We start from the raw sequence: 19980 nt of genomic DNA on the forward strand, positions 1-19980 counted from the left end.
GTAATAATATTTCCTAGGTATGGATACTTTGATAATTAATTAGTTAAATTTTCTATGGTGCTCCAAAATTGTAAAGTGCTAAAAATCCTATTATTAATACTAATAATTGTGTCAGATATGTATTATATTTTCATCATAATAGCACAACCATCTCTGATAACATTTTGGAAGAGTAATATTGTTAGCTACCACATAAGACTATTGTTTTCAATTGTGCCACTTTTTTCTCTGGTAGGAAAGAAATGATTAGGCATTTTATTTCTGTCCCCTTCATTCTTGCAATTATTTGCCTTTTTATTTTTCCGTTTAATTTTACTTAAGGAGAGGATGAGTTGCATCTGGGAGGTTATACTACATGAAACTATTATTATTCCCAAAAGTGTAGTGGGCACTTTATTGTACAGCTAGAAAGATATAGTTCCTGCCACAAAGGGCTTACAATTAGATTTTAGACAAGATGTAAAGAGGGAGGGTAATGAAGTGGTGGGACAGAGTTGAGGGAGCATAAAGGTTAGCAGCAATAAAATGAGTTTACAGTTTAGGTATGAGCATATCAGTTTGAAAAGGTAATAGAATTCAGTTCTAAAGTCCTTACTCTGTTTGTTTTTGTATCTTTTTCTTTTCAGCCACCAATACAGGTATGCACAGGAGGCAAATCACTGACCTTTTAGACCAAAGCATTCAGGTTCATTCTCAATGTTTTGTCATCACTTCCGACAATCGTTACATCCTTGTGTGTGGCTTCTGGGACAAGAGTTTCCGAGTTTATTCTACTGATACAGGTAAATATAACTTTAACACTAGACTTTAACACTGTTATAGTCTAGCTTGAATGGTTTGGAATTGAGGAGTAAAGTGGATAGGAACAGTATTCTTTATCCTTTAGTGGCCAAATTGTTTTCCGTTTACTACTACATTTTTTTCTTCCCTTAAATTATGACACCGGGGAGAGGGGAGGCAGGAGGCAGAGAACTAAGACAATTCTTGGTTCTTCCACTGTATATGTAACATCACGAGCAGAAGTTGCTGGTTACCATCTTTGTGTATGCCAAGGGCTCGTGTTTAAGTATATCACCTAATGTCAAATATATATATTCTTTTGTCTCTGCCTCCCAAGAGGCACGCTAAGCTTAACTCTGTAGATTCACAAGAAAACTAATCTGTTGAATCTACATGAAGTTTTGCATACTAAGAGACTTAATTGTTTTTAGAATACTTATCTGAATGAACTTATGTTGTTCATATGTATTGAAGAAAAATAGTTTAAGAAATATGGGAGAAGGCATATGGAAGAGTACCAGAACATATAAAATTTGAGAAAGGAAAACCTTGTAAAGCCATAAAGCTTGAGGAGCCCAAAAAGTATATTACAAGGATGGAAATACAGCCGTTAGAAAGAATGAATTTATTCACATCTTGTAAATTAGTCAACCTGATTAATATCCATTAAGTCATTGCAGCAGTTACATATTTTCAAAGAACAGAATTCAAATATATGTCAGGCAGAGTTGAAAAGAATTGAGTGTTACTGTCATGGAACATCAGGAAAAATAGGTATGATTTTCTTATAACTGCATTATAGCACATTTATTTGGGATTAACTATGGTTAATGTTTGTGGACTATCAACCTTCTAGTACAGTGGTGCTCAACCATGTTGCTTGGCAGTCCGGATGGGCAGTGCCCAGTCCATCCATGGGCTGGATCCAGCTGGCGGTCCCAATTCAACACCTGGGTGGATGCAGCACACCTAATCTGGCTGTGTAGAAGAAGGAGGGGGAAGGGCATGGGGAAGAGGGCTTGACCCAGCCCCAACTCAGCCCCACAGGGGGAAAGGAGGCATGGCTTGGTCCCAACCTGGATGCATGGGGAGAGAGGAGAGGGGGCAAGGGGGCGTGACTTGGGCCCAATCCAACTACAGGGGTGTTTGGCCCATACCCAGTCCAATTGTACAGGGTGGAGGGGTCATAGCTGAGCTCCATGGATTGAAAATTTTGGCAGCAGGGGAGGGTGGCCATATTAATTGCCACTACTCCCCTTCTGGCAAATTTCCTGACTGGTGGGAAAGCCCCATGAGCCAGATGTGATGGCTCCGTAGGCTGCATTTGGTCTACGGACCAGAGTTTGTGCACCCCTGTTCTAGCAGATTATTAATGTCTAAAAAATATCTGATGCTTGTTGTCTTTTCCTAAATAGATTTGTTAATAATGTGTTTTGCTTTTGCCAAACCAAAATATTTTATAAAAATCCATTAATATTAAACTTCATAGGAAAATTTGGAGGTGGTGGTATATCTGTCATTTCTGAAATTTAATATGCCTCTGTTGCAAATGAAAAGTTCCACATGCTATATTTTGACTGCATTTCTTTATGCAGAACCTTCGATTTAATTGCCTCCCTTCCATATTTTTGAACCTTTAGTGATGTGTTATATATAGAAATCTTTAGAAAACGTTCTACATATTTTCTTGAATGCATAAAATAATTATTAATTCATCTGTTCTTCAGTGTTTCTATGCTGAAAAGTGGACATTTTCACAGCGAAAAAACTTTATTTTGGTAAACGTAACAAATCTCATCTGCAAATATTAAATATTAAGTCATTGTAATTGTATTTAAGTCATAGAGATTACTGAGAAAATTTCTAGCATAACTAATTCTGATATGCTTAAACGTAAAATATTTACACTTGCTAGGAAAGTTGTAAAAAACAGAATGTTTATTTCTGGCTCTTCAGTTTGTTAGTACCTGATATACAATCAAAATCCGGCTGAAGTTACAGTTTATTTTGTTTTAAATTAAAACAAGAATATTGCACTGAAATACTTCTCCAGAATCTGGTGGAACAGCAAGGGAAAAAGACTATGTGATCAGTAATGTGTAATGGCAAGCTATCGTAAGTGTTGATTTCAATTATATTTTAGCACTTACGCAAAAAAAGAAAAAGAGAACCTTTTTTTATTAGATTTTTGGGGGGTTTTGTAACAGGAAATACTTTTAACATAAATCATGCATTCTGGGCACTGCTAGTAGTGCAGAAGCACAATAAAACCCTTCCTCCAGCAGTGGGAATTAATTTCAGACAGCCCTTTAGATTCAGTAGTGCTGAGATTTGAGTCTGAATTTTTTTTTATTTGTAGCACAGCTGTCAAATAAAACATTAACTAGAAAATTTGTTCTGTCAAAAAAGGGATATCCTAGTGCCTGTGGTAATATTTGATGTTACTGTGTAGAGAGAGGAGGAGTGGTATTAAAGGAAATAAACAAAAAAAAGTTGAAGAACCCCTATGAGATTGTCAGAAAGTAATTTTACTAAGATAAAGGGAAACTGAGCATTTCTATTCTGAAGCTTAGGATAAATTGTGAGCCTTAGCCCCCAGGACAGTAACAATGCAAAATTAACAGGGTAGTACAAAAACCATGAGCAACTGTCAAACAAATAAGTTTTGAAGAACATTTTTTCTAGACTATAAGCCTAAAAGATAACTGCAAAAAAATCTCTCAAATTTATACCTGTTTTAAGAATAAACTTTTATGTTTTAAAAATATGTATCACCTTGAGTAGTTGAATAGCTACAGAAATGTCAGAAAACTGGATTGTGTAGTTGAATTCCTATTAAACTTTAAAAAAGTATTGATAAAGAAATGGAAGCTTCAGGGAAAATTGTTTTCTGAGTTTATATACATATTGCCTGAGGTTTATGTAACATGGAAGTATTTTGCTGCTACCTCCCTAGCTCTGCAGGACAACAGCTTTTGCTGACCCATATTGCTGACCAGCCAGCAATTGACTGGGACAGTTACTTGACCCTGTGACCTAAGTGTAAATCATTAGCCCAATAATAACTGCACTGATGTGACAAAACATTTTGGAGACCAAAAGAAAAAGTTTTAAATAGAATAATAAAATGTAATATAGACTAGACTTAACAGTGTGAATTCCTGGGCTAGATCCTATCCTACTTCTTAGGTGCCTTTGTATAGATCTGTTCTACTCTACTTGGATCCCTGAAAAAATGTGAATACATCTACTTTTGTAGTGTTGTTTTGTAACGAAGTTACAAAATTCAGTGAGGAAGAAGTCTCCCATTTTAGATTACTGTTTTTTCAGGGACCCAGACGGAGTGGAATAGGAACACACACAGTATCTGAGCTCACCTGAGTGGTATAGAAGGTGGTCTTTAGCCTACAGTTTTTAGTTTATGTCCCACTATCACAATCAGTTACTTTTCAGACTCATGGAACATTTTTTAAAATTATAAACTTCAACTCTCCTTTCATATATCTGTTGTATAACTCTACCTCCATGACAAAATCATAAAGTTTAGTGATGGACTTATCAGATCACTAAGTTTGTTTCCCTCCAGATACAAGATTGTTCCCTGTAATAAGTATACTTTCTACCATTTTGTCCGTTCTAGATTTAAGTCTGCAGTGTGATAGATCTTCCTTCTACCATGTGTTTGTCTTAAGACTTTCTCTCTCCTACCTTGGGGGTCTTCAAGAGGAGGCTGGACAGATATTTGGCTGGGGTATGACCCTGGCACTCGTTCCTGCCCCGGGCAGAGGGTTGGACCTGATGATCTGTTTAGGTTCCTTCCGACCCTAGGTACCATGATATTATGATTAGTCCAGACCAGTACCTCTCCCTAGCAGTCTGTTTCTGATATCCAGCTTAAATTTTATTATAAAAGCACCATAGTACTCCCTCATGTACCGCATTAAATAATTCCTCTCTTTCCAAGATGTGTTGCTGCCTCCTGAAATTTTTGGTGGTTTTCTCTATCTTAGACATTATCTAGGGCCTTTAGTTTTTCATTTTAAAACAGTCTGCCCAGCTCTTTTTATTTTTGTTGCTCTTTACTTGCTCTACTTGATTTCTAGTTTGTTCTCTTTTGTATAAATTTGATGCTTATAAATTAATGCGGTATTCTGAATGCAGCTGTCATGGAGCAGTGTAAAGAAAACATATAAGCTCTTACCTCTCAGCTGTGTAAATGCTTGGTGCTTTGGATCATGTACACGATCCAAAACTATATTGCCTTTTCTTTCTACCCTTTTATTGAAATTAATGTCTAATATGATGTCCACTACTAATGTATGTCATGTTCAGTATTATGACTTCCCTGTTTCCTGTTATCTTTAATTTCATGCTTCAGAACTATTTTCCCCAAGTAATATAGTTCACACTTTTTCAAAGTTGATTCTTATCATTTTGCCATGTTTTGTAAACTAAGGCTATCATGCTTCCATAATTTATCTTTATTTCCCAATATTTCAGTTTTTCATGGTAAGATGTATTAATGAGCATTTTACTCTTTCCTCTTGATTGTTAAAGAAAATAAATACAGAGTATCCCATCTCCCAGTCCGAATGGTCAGATCCTAGTAGCTCCAGCAAGATGGATTTTGTGCCTATTTCCTCTTTCCACACAGTTAGTGTTGGAGCAATGATGGTGTGCAGGCAGCAGATTTAAAGCCCATCAATGCTCCTGCTGTATTGTTGCATGTAGAAGCCAGCTCACGCATGTGGTCCACATTTCCTTCAGCCAAACTGCTGGAGAACGAGCTTTTCCCTACCATGCTTCCTTGGGGTGTGTGTTCTGATGGAAGGTTGTTATGGTCAATCTTGCACATGTTGGCATTCATGCATGCAAACCCAATCTGCATGAGCATCCTCATGCACACATTTCTGAAATAAATTAAAATAAACACATTTAGGTTAAAAAGTAATAGGTAGCATTCATGTTTATAGGCTCATGCATTGCACATTTTTTACCGTATAGCTGAAGTTGAGTTTATCTAGGTTTAGTTTGATATTAGTTTTTATGTATGTATATAGGCCTTGAGAATTCACACTGTATATAAGAAAAACGTAGCTCTTTGTGTATGACTTCTGAGCTTTTATGGGTATTGTTAGTGTTCTTGAAATCTATTTGAAATGAGTGGCTAATGTACAGTATGTGATAAAGGAACTAAGGTAGAAGTTTAATATTCTACAAAAATTCTCAGTTGGTTTCATTTTTCTTAGTTAAATGGTGAAAAATGGGACATGTTAATTTTTTCATATAACTTGCACTCTAAAAATCTCCCTTGTACTCCAGCTGTTTAGGAATCTCTATGTACCATCAGTAGGTTTATATTTTATGTTCCTTTCATCACTAAACGTTTAAAAACAGATTCTGCCATGTTTTCTCATTGGTAAATGAGTTTTAATGCATAAGTCCTACAAAAAAAACATTTTAATATGTTTCAGGTAAACTGATACAAGTAGTGTTTGGGCACTGGGATGTTGTTACCTGCCTTGCCCGTTCAGAATCCTACATCGGAGGAAATTGCTACATTCTCTCAGGCTCACGTGATGCAACACTGCTGCTTTGGTACTGGAATGGTAAAACCAATAACATTGGTGACAACCTAAATGGTAAGTAAAACGTACATTATATGTAAATTGCCTGGAAGTGGCATGATACAACACCTGTTATTACAAAATTGTGTGTAATACTAAAAATCAAAGTACATGTTTAAGGTTTCTTTTCCACAGGTGGTGTTATTCTTATTAACTAAGGATGTCATAGAAATCATAGAAAAGTAGAGTTGGAAAGGGGTCCAGAAGACCCCCTCCAGAGGTCATCTAGTCTACCTAAACCATCAGTTAGATCCATAATATAACCTCTCCATCAATCCTAACACAACACAAGACATAACACTAACCTGCCACAGGTAAAGTATAGGAACCACAACAGCCAGTGTCCTGCTTCTTATATAAGGTTGTTAATATATGCTCAAGAGATCCCAGGTAGACTACAGAGGAAGGCAGAAACCCCCATAGTCCATACTAATCATACCAATTCCTTTCTGAACTGAATATGGTGGTCAGTCTGCTGAGCAGAGGGGCAAGACCCTCTTGCCAGGAACCGCATCCAACTTTGGTCCCAGCAGGAACATAGGTGCATCCCAGGCAAAATCCCCTGCCTTCAGTAATTAAGCATAAGGAGAGCTTATTTTGACCACACAATGTAGAGATACACTTGTATGATGCATAACATTTCAAGTCTAAATGTTTGCCTCCTACACCTTGTAACTTTTTTGAGGGAAAACCCCCTTTCTGCTTGAAGTTTTGCATTCTTATTGTTACAAGTAAGGAGAAAACTGTTTCAGAAACCTAGAAGTCAGTTGGGCTTGCTACTTCACATTGTCTTTGTGTATTTTATAATCAGTCACTTTAACATGAATCATTCAGTAAAAAAAATTCTTTATCAATCTTTTTATTTAAAAAAGTGTATGTTCACATACTGAATCCTTTGTTCACACTGTCATATTGCTATGGTCATCAATAAGGATGTGCCCAACTGCTACTTAGTGAGAACAAGGAGTCAGGTATACAGTGGATGGATGAAAGTGACAAGCCACAAATATATTAATTTAACACTAGGGAGTTGTGTTTTGTGCCTTCTCCCTGTTCTTACATACCGGGTGCTTTAATTGGTTCCAGTGCAAGTTATTGGCCTTGCCACTTATAACCAAACCAGTAGCTCAGAGAAGACCTGCCTCAGCCTACTCCTGGCATTCATCTCAGTTCATGAACCTCAGGTTCCCCACCTTTCCTATAAACACAATGTCTATCAGCAGACTCCAGTAACTATTCCTCCAGGATCTTGGCCTCTATTTTTGGCCTCCTGGCTCACTCCTTAGGCCACTGGCTCAAGTTACAGTGAGCTAATAGTTCTACCTTCCTGATACTAAATTGTGAAACCAAGTTGCTTTCACTCAAGCTGTGCCTTCTGAATAGTATGAGGAAAGCAAAGCAGAAAGAAAAAAAATACCCACTGGATCTTATGCCAGTTTATCGCCTCAGGAAACATTTTTTTTCTGATACCAGAATAATCAGTAAGACATACCCAAAGCATCCTAAGAAAACGATGTGCCCTTAGTACAATTAAGGGGAGATGAAAACGGAGAAGCTACTAGTAGGGGCAAGAAGCTTTTAAAAGCCAGGGAGAGTCTAAATAGTTGGAAGGGGTATATGAAAGCCAGCTAGTAAGGAGGTAAAGGAGTGGAGGAAGGGGAAAGTTGGCAGCATATGCTTTTGATTTCTCCTCTGTCCTGTTAACATCCATGCCAAGATCCCTTGTGTCCCCAGTGACTGTGATGAAGGGGGAGGAGTAAAAAAACTTGGTGTCCTCCAAAGATAAAAGGGTTTAAGACAACCCTGGTTAAAAACAGACCCAATAAAAGAAAGATATTTTTAATCTGGTATAAGCTGTAGTTTTTTGATACAGTACCTGATAGCTTCCAGTCTGTAGTGTCATGGAATAATATCTTCAATAAGTATTGCACATGTTTTTTTAGTTATATTTGACTTTGAAAAACTGGTGATGGTTCAACTTAAAAAAAAAAAAGAAACTCCTGGAACTATTTATGAAAAGGTTGACTGAATACATTTGAAATTATTATCAATACTTGATCTTCTGAGATTAAATGATGTGTGTTCATTTTTGCCACTGGTCATAAAGTCCACAAACTGCATAGCTATCACTCGAGCAGATTACTAAATCTGCAGGCATAGTATAATTTAAATAACCTGAATCAAAGCAATGGAAAATCTTCCTAGATACGGTTAACATAATTTTGTAAGTACAAGAAGTGAATATCTTGGGTTCAAGGAGAACAAAGTCTCTGCAGGCACAATAAGCATGTATTGCAGTCTGTTGGCTCAGGGTAAGTGCAAACCTTGTAATATTCCTGAGGAGCCTGTAAACATAGGAAGCCCTGAGAAAATCCTGTTTTAAGAATGTAGGCTCATGTAGGAAGAACAAAAAAAAGCCTTAGTAGCAATAGCATAACTTGGTTTGTGTGGAGGGCGAGGGAAGGGAACAGGGGTAAGCAGAGCATCAACTCCGGGTGCCAGTTCAGAGGGGGCATGAGAATGGCAGCCCCCATGGAGCCAGCGTGACTGTTCCCACTACTGCAGCTGCTGTTTGGGGAGCTGGGGCTGAAGTGGTAACAATTTCCATGTGTGGATGCCTCTGCATGGAGAAATCAGTGATTGCTACCCCCCCCCTGCCACTGCACCCTCAGGGTGCCAGAATTTCAGTACATGTATGCTTAGTAATTTATTGCTATGAAACACTGAAGATTTGCTGGTGCTGCCAACCGTGATTACAAGTTCCACAAGTACAGCCTATTTTTTACAGATCTGTAGATCTAGTTTGGGGAGTGCACTTGTCACATTCCCAAACCTACCCAGGCCTGTTTACTTTCATGCTGTACTTTTGTATTGTATGCTTCTCTGAGACCAACACAAACCACTTGACAGGCTGAGATTTTGTATCTTTTGGTGACTAGATTTCATAAGTTCAGTAGCTACCTCATCTCGTGCAAAGGGTTTTTCCAGTATTTTAGATAAAACATTCAATTCTTTTTGTTTAAATCGGCTTTTTATTTAAACTAAGTTTTATTTAAGGTTAATATATTTAAAAATTAACTTATTTAAAATTGCATTTGGAATTATGACAAATTGTGCTGAGGCCCACATTCACTATATTTAAATCATTTAATTTAATTGAAAAATAACACTTGGACAATAAGAATTTGCTGCTGAAACTTTAAAGAAAATGAAAATACTTAAGTGGGTAGAATTAACTGGCTAGCACCTGAAGCAGCCCCTTCTAGCAATGCAGAGAGAGGATAAGATTTTGTTAGTTTTGAAACCTCAGATTACATGTTGACCCAAAACAATCCAACTGATCAACTTCCTATGTTATAGTAAACTTACCTTTTCATTTTGTGGGGCAAATTTGACATAGTTTTATTTAACAAATAAAATAGTTGGCTACCTCTTGAAGATGTTTTAAGGGAACTGATAATCTTTATATGTAAAATATACTTTTATGAAATGATAGGTGTTACAGGTACAAAATGAAATTTGTTAATTCCTACTTTTCAAGCCTTATTCATTGATCTCTGTATATGTCAAATTTGTAACAAAACCTGTACACCATGAAGACATTTTATATCTGTGTTTCTTCTTGCAGAGGTTATAAGGTGTCAAACTTGAATACAGTGCTTGAATAAGCCCCAGAGAAGCTATAATCTATGTTGACATCCATATATTATGATATCCACAAACATTATTAGCTGTATTTTTATGATAGTCTTCTCTGGATTATATGTGAAAACACTTATTATATTTTATACAGGTATAATTAAGAGGAAGATTTTACCTTGTGAAAGTGGTATTAAAAGTCAGCTGTACAGTTGCCAATAGTAAATATAAAATATATATAAAAATAATTTAGATTGTTTATCCTTGTGATGTCTCTTCCACTGATGTAGCTGGAACTGATGTCAAATGTAATTTGGTCCTTTAAAAAAATTCCAAACAAAAGTGTTTTGCAGTTAAAACAATACCCCTTGCCTCTGTTAAGGTGCGTCTAAGGCCATAGATAACTCTTAAATGTGCGGTTAAACTATACTGAGATATTAAAACAGTAACTGAAAGTGAATTCTTTGCAAATATTTATTCTTGCAGATATGAAAGGAAAGAAATGTCAGAAATCCTTGTCTACCCTAGTCTCATGGTAGATAAGAACTTAAACCAAGAGTACTTCATTAGCTGTAATTAGATCAGGTCTGGGCTGAGGAAGGGTGCTTTGGCTAGGTACAGGCATTACACTTTTACTGGTAAACATGATCGGAAACTGGTCTGTATCTATAACAGAACAGAAGTTGAGCACGCAAAGCCAGTCTGTGCCCATAACAGAACAGAAATTCGGCCCACATAGACTGTTTAAAAAATGGTAGAACCCAATCTGGGATTTGTGGGCTCCCCCCCCCACACACACAAAGGGTGAATGTGTGCTCTGTTTGTTCGCTACCGATCTAAACTACTCTGCTTACAGTAAACTGCGTAACTTAGATTGATTCTGCCTCAAGCTTTTTGGAAGTCTGTACCTGGCTTTTAAGCCTGAAAGTTCCCCCAGTGACACAGTTGCTCCAATAATTTATCATTAAAGAAAAAGAAGAAAAAGAAAAAAAAAAAGCCCTTGCTGCTTGCATATTTCTTGGACCGTCATAGCTGTACTCTAACCCTACCAAAATGTTTGGTTGCCATGTGTGCATTATGGCCACAGGACATTTTTGTTCGCATTTATTCATTTTTTGTGGGGTTTTTGTATTCTGGTAGTGCCTGGAACCTCCAGTCAGTGATTAAGCATCCTATTGTGAGATGTCTGAACACTTGCCCCAAAGAGCAGTGGTCTACATTTTCTTCAACTCTGTGTAGTGTCTAGTCAAAACATTCTGGAAAGGAATACCAAAAGTAATGTTCTGCCCAGTTCTGATTTTGTCAGCTCCAGCCAGGATACTCTAGGAAAAGAATAATAGCAGTATAATTGCCTGGTTTTCATGTTAGAGATTTATAGCCTTGATCTGGCAACTGATTCAGCAGAAGCAGACTTCTATGCTCCAGTCCTATGGAGCACACTTAAGTCAGCAAGCTCCACTCACATATGCACATGTAGGTTGGGACTACAGGTATTTAATCAATTTATCCATTTGGACTTATGTATTAACAGACTCAAATTTATTACCTTAAAACACATTTTTTGCCTGATTTTGACAGTGCATCAGTTATTTCGCTTTTAGCCTGTGGTGCTGGTATTTCTTTTCTGGTTTTTATAGTAATTTATTTGTTTATGATTATTATATTAGGAACACCTCTGCATATAAGGACACTAATGGTCACTCTTGAGAAACTGCAGTACTAGAGAAGTTTAATCAGAAATCATTTAAAACAACACCTGTCCCCTTCCTCCCAATAGTCCTGTACCTTCTCCAAACACCAGTCAACAGACCAGTATGACCACTCTTTTTCCCTGCCCATTTTCTCCAGACAGCAGCTACTTCATCAATGATGGTTTACTTAAGTCACTTGATTTTGTTTCATTATTTCAGGAAGTATTGTAAACTCTTGGTCTTTGACTGTCTCTATTAATGTTTTAAAATAATATTTAACCCAAGCTGACAAGCCATCTTGATTGTGGTACAATTAATAAATAAATAAATGTTTCATTTGATTATTTTTATCAATGTATTTATACAGAACAAGTTTCCATCAGTGACTAGCCAACCAGGCTGTTGCTGAACTACTGTATGGGAAATTCTTCATCTTTTGTTATTGAGAAAACATGTTACCAAAATAAATATTTTTTAAACTTACATTTATATATATATAGTCGTTTAAGTTTTGTTTCTGTAGTTCCATTTGCTTTTAACTAAAATGTTATTAATAGGGCAAATTTATTTTTTCTTCTTTAACATTTCATGTCATAATAAAGTTGCTGTTTACAGAAATGTTCAGAAATCTGGGACACACATGAAGACCAGGTTTTGCCTAGAGCTCAGCTCACTTTCATTGTTAAAATAGAACATTCTAAGTGTATAACTGATGGTTTCCATCATCCCCCATGTAGCCAACAGGACTGGTCTTTGATTAATGAATCCTATAGTCGGATTTCCCTAATGCTGAAGGGAATTCTGCTCCAATTCCAAGTCTTCTCAATCCCATTACAGTGGTGCTCCAAACCCTGACAATGGGGGTTGCCTTGGGCTCGTCTCTCCATACCTTCATTCAAACGCTGTCTTTAATTTTCCCTATTCCAGAATGAAAGAAACCCCAGATTTTTTATATTTCCTATGAAACAGTTTTTAATGCAATTGTTTCAAGTCAATCGCATCATTTTGTTTCAATTTTGACTTTTTAAAAAGAATTAAAAAAAATTAAAAATAATCATTTTGACATGAAACCTTTCCATTCCAAAAAGTTCAAAAAAGGAATTTTTTTCACCTATGTAAAAGATTTATCTTTTTTCCCCTAAATAAAATCTGTTGAAATGGCGGAAATTTGTCAGAAATGGAAATCTGGGATTTTCTGACACAAATATTTTGTTAGAAAATTTCTGACCACCTGTAAAAATGATTGAGAATTGAGCAACTGATCTGAAGTAACCATCTCAAGACTTTTCACATTATGACGTTCTTGTAAGTAATTTAGCATATAGTGACAACAACAGCAATCACTTACAGTGGTGGTAAGGAGAGGAAACGACAGCCTCTTTATGTGAGACTAACTTTTGTTCATTTAAAGTGTTTCCTTCAAATTAAGTAGTATCTGTGCAAGCTGTGTAAGGATTCAAGTCATAAGCCTCGTAAATCAGGGTTGTACAGACTGATACTGTGCAGAGTGTTGATGCAAAGAGGCCTGTGAACTCCAAGGCACAAGGGGTCTCTGTACAAACACTAGTTAGCTCAAGGAGTGGCAATCAGGGTATATCAAGAAAAGGTATGGCAGGATTTACATACATGCTAACAGTGTGTTGCAACTGCAAAAGGTCCAAGTTTCTAAGCTGGAGTGGCAGCCATTAGAGTTGGGAGATGGCATATATTGCCCAGTTGCATATTATCTTTACAATCCTTCCCTTTAAATTCCTTCCCCTGATTCTTCAAGGCTAGGGACAGACATTCAAAAAGCCAAAGCCTGAATTAATTCAATCATTGCAGGGGAGTCTAACCCGGCTAGGCTAAACCAGTTTGTAACCACATAGACATCCCCTCTGGACTGAAAAAATGCAGGCACATGCCTGCAGTGGCTCAGGCTAGAAGTTGGGGGGCGCTAGAGCAGCCCCCCTTCCCTTGTACAGTGCTGAGCTTAGGGGGACATTGCCAGGCTCCGGCAGAATGCTGTGATTAGGGAGGGGGTCCCTATCCCCCGCCCCACCAGCCCAGCAGGGAATGGATAACACAGTGCCTATCACCCCTAACTCAGTGTTTATCACCCCATTAAGAAAACAACAGAGGGACATTCCCAACTCCCTGTTGATTCTGCCTTTGTCCCATCTGCCACAGCAGCTAATGCTGAGAGGTGTGTGTGTAAGGCAGAGGAAATAGGGAGGCAAGGGAGAGGGGAGCAGGGGGAAGCCAGGTAGATGCCTGCATTTTTTGCCGAGCTCCAGCCAGGGAGCACAGGGGAAAGGCTAGCTCTGCTGTGGAGCAGAGAGCCCTGCCCAGCCCAGAGAGCATACCGGGATGCTGGGAGAATCTGTTTTAACTTAAACCAGTAAGGGGTCTGGGACAGACATTGCATAAACTGGTTTGAGCCATATCAGTTAAGTCTCATATACTACATTCAGTCAGGTTTATCTCAAACTGGTTTCAGCCATTTTCAAACTGGTTTATGTGCATTGAGCTTCTGTTCTGTTACAGCAGAGCTTTCCAAACTTTTCATGCTGGTGACACACTTTTTAGACATGCATCATTTCGTGACACAGTAATTCAGTTCCGGGGGAGGGGCCAAGGGAAGCAGACGCGAGTAAGGGAGCTCCGCGGTGCCCTTCCGCAAAATTTTCTGGATTTCGCGCGACACACCTACACACTGCCGCCGACACACTAATGTGTCGCGGCACACAGTTTGGAAAGCTCTGTGTTACAGGTTTAAACTAGTTTCTGATTGCTTAAACTGGTGTATGTATAATGTCTGCCCCTAGCCCAAACCAATTAATTTAATATTTTCTGTGGTTTCAGCAGTTGCAATTTTTTTCACTGTAATCATCCTGCCTGTGTTGCAGTATGTTTGAGCTAGGTATAGTGTATGCATGCATTTTATTGCCTTATGCCATGCTCATAAAATAATGTATGCTTGTAGAGTTTTTCTCACCGTACAGGGCTTTTCGATCACCCTGTGCAGTATGCTGGTAGATGGAGAAAACTTTTGCTGTAGATTTTCTACAGATTTATTTATCATTATTTTGAAGCTTTTCCATTCTGAAGAACATGAAAGCTTTGGAAGCTACTTTGGAAGTTTAATCTGCTGTAGTAAAATAAAATAAAGTTTTTCTTACAAAATCATCTAGTAATAATGAAATATATAGAGTTGGCAATTGTATTCCTCCTACTAAAACTAGCATGTGATATCTGATGAATTATTAGCTTTCATCATCCATACATGAATAACTCAAATTATATCAATGCTGAAGTTATAACGTAAAAATAGAAAAGGTTACTTTCTGTGTACCACAAATGTAATGTGAAGATCATTTGCACAGTACTGCATCCATTACTTAGTTTTGCATCGTAATATAGGTTCCTTCAGAAAGTAATTTTTTCTGCTTTGTATTTCAGGATAACTTGGATCTCAGTATGCTAATGTGTAAACTGAATAAACTGATTTCAGTGAGGTTATTTAAATGGCACTACTGCTAATCTACAGACGTAATTAGGCACTCTATTCAGATTAAAATTTTTAAAACATTTAAGCTTTCAGAGGCGCTGATACAGGCGGGCAGTTGTTTCGGGTGGAGGACCGCTTACTGAGTTTTGGCAAGCCATTAAGGGCTGCATGACAGGCAGCCAGGGGCAGGTAAATATTCATTTTCTAAATTTTCTTGGGGGCCCTGCGGGCCGGATAGAATAGCCTGGTGGGCCGCACCTGGCCTGCGGGCTGCATTTTGCCCACCCCTGCTCTAATATATATTATTTTTAATTAAATTACTGGACAGAGAAAGGTACAAAATGTCCTTATTTCATTTATTTTTATTGCACACAAATCTGAAAATTAAAATTCTTTTAAACATTTACAAAAAGGTTCTTTTGTATGTATTGCATTTTTTGTTTTGTTTTTCCCCCCCCAATAATTAAACTCTAGAACTGTCACCAGATTAGTATCCCGCTGTGGTCTGTTTAAAAGATAATGTTTTAGTAGTGATTTCTTTGTAGCCAGACATCTTCATTTCATAGGCACCAATTGTACAGAGATTTACACACACACTTAACTTTACAGATCATAGGTAGTTCCATTGATTAGGGGTAGGTCACATTTCTGGAGTATAACTCCCATTTCCTTCCTTTAAACCTGGGCTGCCTACACTTTGCAATCCTTGGAGCTATTCATAAGGTATAAAAATGATCACATGCTAAGTAGTTTAAGAACTCTGACATCCGCTTCATAGAAGAAAGATACTATTTCTATTTTATGTTTATTTTCTAGAATAAATATTTCAGACTTGCTGTTATAATTTTACTAGTAGAGATTTTTTTTAAAGTAACGTGCAAAGCAGTTCTGTTGTTTTTTCTGCCCTAAAAACAGTATTGCATAGCATAGTCTTGTAGTCTTTCAAGAATATTATTGATCAAGCTTTTGATAGTGCCAGTCATCATGGTATCTAGGCACTAATAAATCATCAATCACGTAATAGTTGTAAATCCAGCTATTATTTTGTTATATCTGCCTAATGAGATATTTCAGGAGAACTGAAAATTCTAATTTTCAGATTTTCTGAATATTTAAAATTATGTTAGGATGACTGCAGTTAACTCCATTGATGACGTACAGTGTAGTCCTTTCACTAAGAAAAGATAGCGTTCCTATGAAATATGTAGTGTATCATGCTGAAAATAAAAAAGTCTGTTTGTGAATAGCGTGTATGTACATTGCGTCCCTGCAATCACTCCTTTATTTTTAGCCCATGCCCATCCTATGTTGTTCTGTTTTCTTAAAAAAAAAAAGTAAATAATCCAGTATTATTTTAGGAGTGCTTCGATGCAGATGTTAATAAATACTCTTTGTCTCTTAAAAATGGCTGAGTATAGTAGTGTTTTACTGTATCTATATGAGAATCCTGTAGCACCATCTGCTGGCCATGATTTGAAAGTCGATGCTGGGGATGGATTATCAACAAAATATTAATAGCATATTTAAAAAAACTTATATGTATTCTTTAACATATTTAGTCTGACGTTGCTATGGATTTTATTTGTAGTATAATCTGCCCCCTCTTTAAAATACATAATGTGAAAGTGTAAATGCAATTTAATGTTGATGTAGAGGTCGAAACAGAAATAAATATCACTATAAAAAGAAATGGAATATTTTTTCTGTTTCTACTATAACTTTAGTAAGTTCAGTGTTACATGCTTCTCTTGTAAGATACAGAATGCAAATTATGTTTCTTAGAAAAGAGTCACAAGGTATGCAAAAATGCTTATGAAACTTCTGATGTTGTAATGTAAAGATATAAATGGTTACCTTTTCCAGAAGACATTAAAGAATGGTAACCACTTTAAATATTTTTTTATGTTTAACATTTTCATTTTCAATCTGATATTGCATTAGTAGGTCACCTAGAAGCAGCCGTCAGAGATGTATGCTCTGATATCATAGTTGGAGCTTCACAGGCAGATGTCCACTGATATCCACAGATATCTGCAATGTGTCACCTAAGCCAAAATATGCAAAAATGTGTCATTCTGTTGGTATGATGTTGGTATCTGTAACAGGGCCTTATACGCAACACCCTTAAAAATAATTGGGGGGGGGGAGGGCGTTGTTCTTATTCTTTTCAAATGGTGGTTTCAAGCAAGCTGGGCCCATTATGCAAATACAGAGTAAATAATAGTCCCCTAAAATATCTTACAGTTAAAAAGGCAAGATGTAATGGGTGGATAAATCTTATCCTGTTCTATTCAAACCTAGGATAGTGTACAAATAATGTTATAATTTTGTGTTGATATAGTACCAAGAAAGTGTTTACTTCTTGCCTTCCAGCTATGAAGACAAAGTTTCCTTTCCAAAGAACTTGCAATCCGTTAGATGCTTCAGAAAGCATTCTAGTAGTCATCTTATTCCTTTATAAATACAGTAGACTAGAAATTCCATTTAAACATGTCCTCTACTGTTAAGCATGGTATCTGTAATATTGTTCCAGCTGACTAGGAAAGACAAGTTTTCAAGATTCCTTCTGAAACATAGTATCGCTACTGTTATATTTTTGATAGCACCAACAATGTTTAAAAGAACTATGCAAACACAAACAAAGGCATCATCTGTTTCAGAAATGGAAAATGTAGAAAGAGTTTTTGGTGCTGGTTTTGTTGGCAATGTCCAACTTCAAGTGTCACTAAAACCATATACATGAAATTATCCAGAAGGATCAGGATATTTAGTGCTCCATGATGTAATGCAGGCCTTCAGGTCCCAGGCAAAACAATACTATATTTACAACTTGCAACTAATAGTCAATGTGGTAAAAGGAATTATATTCATATGGTAAATGAATACAACCTTAATGTGCACCATATGCATAGTGGTGGGACGATGTACTAATATATCACATCTATTTACCTTGTTTGCTGGCTGAGAAAAATGATTATACCATTCAACTCAAAGGCTGTATCGTATAATATGAGAGTAGAGTGATAGAAGTTGTAATTATTTAGAGTCTAGAACTGATTCTTTGAGTATTTCATTACCAGATTTTAATGCTGTAAAAAAATTGTTCAGTCAATACCATGGTTTTAACTTAGCTAAGAAACTAAGTTTAAAGTGTTTCTGGAATTCATTTCTACAATATTGGAATTGCAGGATATAAATTCACTATAGTACATACATGTATACAGAAATATACTTCACTTACCTAGAGCTCTAAATTTGTACAGTAATGTTTTTGCTTAAAAAAATGCAAACTTTTTATGGCCTGATCATTTTTTTACCCTATATATTTATAACATTCAGGGTCACAGCAGTATGAATAGTCTCAAGACCTGTATCCAATGTAATTCATAAAATAATTAGTTTTAAAATAATTTCATATTTATAAAAGCAACCTAATAGCTACTGTGTTTGCTCCAATTGCTCACTTTATATGGGTCAGTATATTTTAAAAGGTTTGTAGAGATTAAAACAATTTCTTCTTTGTAGCAAAATGAAGATGCCTTGTACATAATATTCTAATAAGCAGAGAATAATAAAAACGTCAGACACTGATATATTTGAAATGAGCTAAACCATGATATGAAAACTTTCAGATTATTTTTTATTTAAGTGTAAAAGAATTGTAGGTTTAATGTACTGCCAAAATATGCATGCTAACACCTATTTTAGCATTACTATAATTTTGGTGGGAATAGTTGCTCTATAATTTTCTCAGAAATATTGCTTTGGGGTTGATACGTTTTATATTGTGTGCATAACTGGAATGTGGTAGTGCACATTTATAAGGTACTGCAAAGAATGGCTATCAAATTTTTAAAAATCTGGTGTTAAAATTTTCTAGTTATACTCTTAAGGTGTGGTATCAAAAATGGCTGCGATGAAAGTTGATATTAAAGTAATAGTTTAATGAGAAGTGTACAGAGCATATGAAAAGGTGTTGATGTTCACTCTTATGGAATATTTGCAAGGCAGATATCTACAAGGGGTTTGAGAGGAATTCACCTTCTTTTGAGAAGGTAAGAGAATCTCCTGGACTTTCAGCTGAAAAAGCCATGGCTGAAGGGGAAGAATTTTAAGAACGCTTTACATTGCACATTTGGTGGGAATTGAGAGGCAAGGGACTTAAGACTCATATACAAAGTCTGAAAGGTAATATTCCAGTAAAGCTGGGCTGTGCTATATTTCCGTTTTTGTATTGTGCCTGTTAAAGACAGTGAACGTGTTCTGGAGACGCAATGTATACAAACACATCAAATACATTCAAAGTCATGTTTTTCATTACCCAGTCTGAAAGGAGATGAACCAAAAAGTATGCTATTTTCTTATGTCATCTACCTAGAGTACTGACTCCAGTCAATTATTTGCTTATGGTAACTGAGGAGTGAAATGAAATATATCCTACTCTCCTCTGTATTCTATAAAAATAAGCTTATTAGAACTGTAGATTCACACAAGTTAAATGGGTCAGTTTACCATAGAGGTAGACGTTGGAAATAATGCTAGCATCCTCTTTACTTATGTTTTTGGATTTTGTTTCAGGGAAGATGAGAGTTTACTCAAAAAACAGTGTTTCCTTTTTTTTTTTTAATTCTATGCTTTAAGACATGTGCCAGGGAAAAACTGGCTTCTAGATCTAAGGTTGTATGTTTTGTCAGGTTATAAAAAAGTCTGAATAGATGGCATACAACAGGAGGAGAGTAAAACGTTGGACTTA

General features: G+C 36.6%; 1 protein-coding gene across 1 annotated transcript in view; it reads left to right on the forward strand.

The window, feature by feature from the left end:
• Positions 1 to 19980, forward strand: part of LRBA (LPS responsive beige-like anchor protein) — a 621066-nt gene that overhangs the window by 580411 nt on the left and 20675 nt on the right. The window contains 2 exon segments of the mRNA XM_025198536.1: positions 627 to 782; positions 6255 to 6422. Coding sequence (XP_025054321.1) covers positions 627 to 782; positions 6255 to 6422 — 324 coding nt within the window.

This window comes from Alligator sinensis, unplaced genomic scaffold (assembly GCF_000455745.1).
Source record: "Alligator sinensis unplaced genomic scaffold, ASM45574v1 scaffold169_1, whole genome shotgun sequence".
In the NCBI taxonomy this organism is placed as follows: domain Eukaryota; kingdom Metazoa; phylum Chordata; order Crocodylia; family Alligatoridae; genus Alligator; species Alligator sinensis.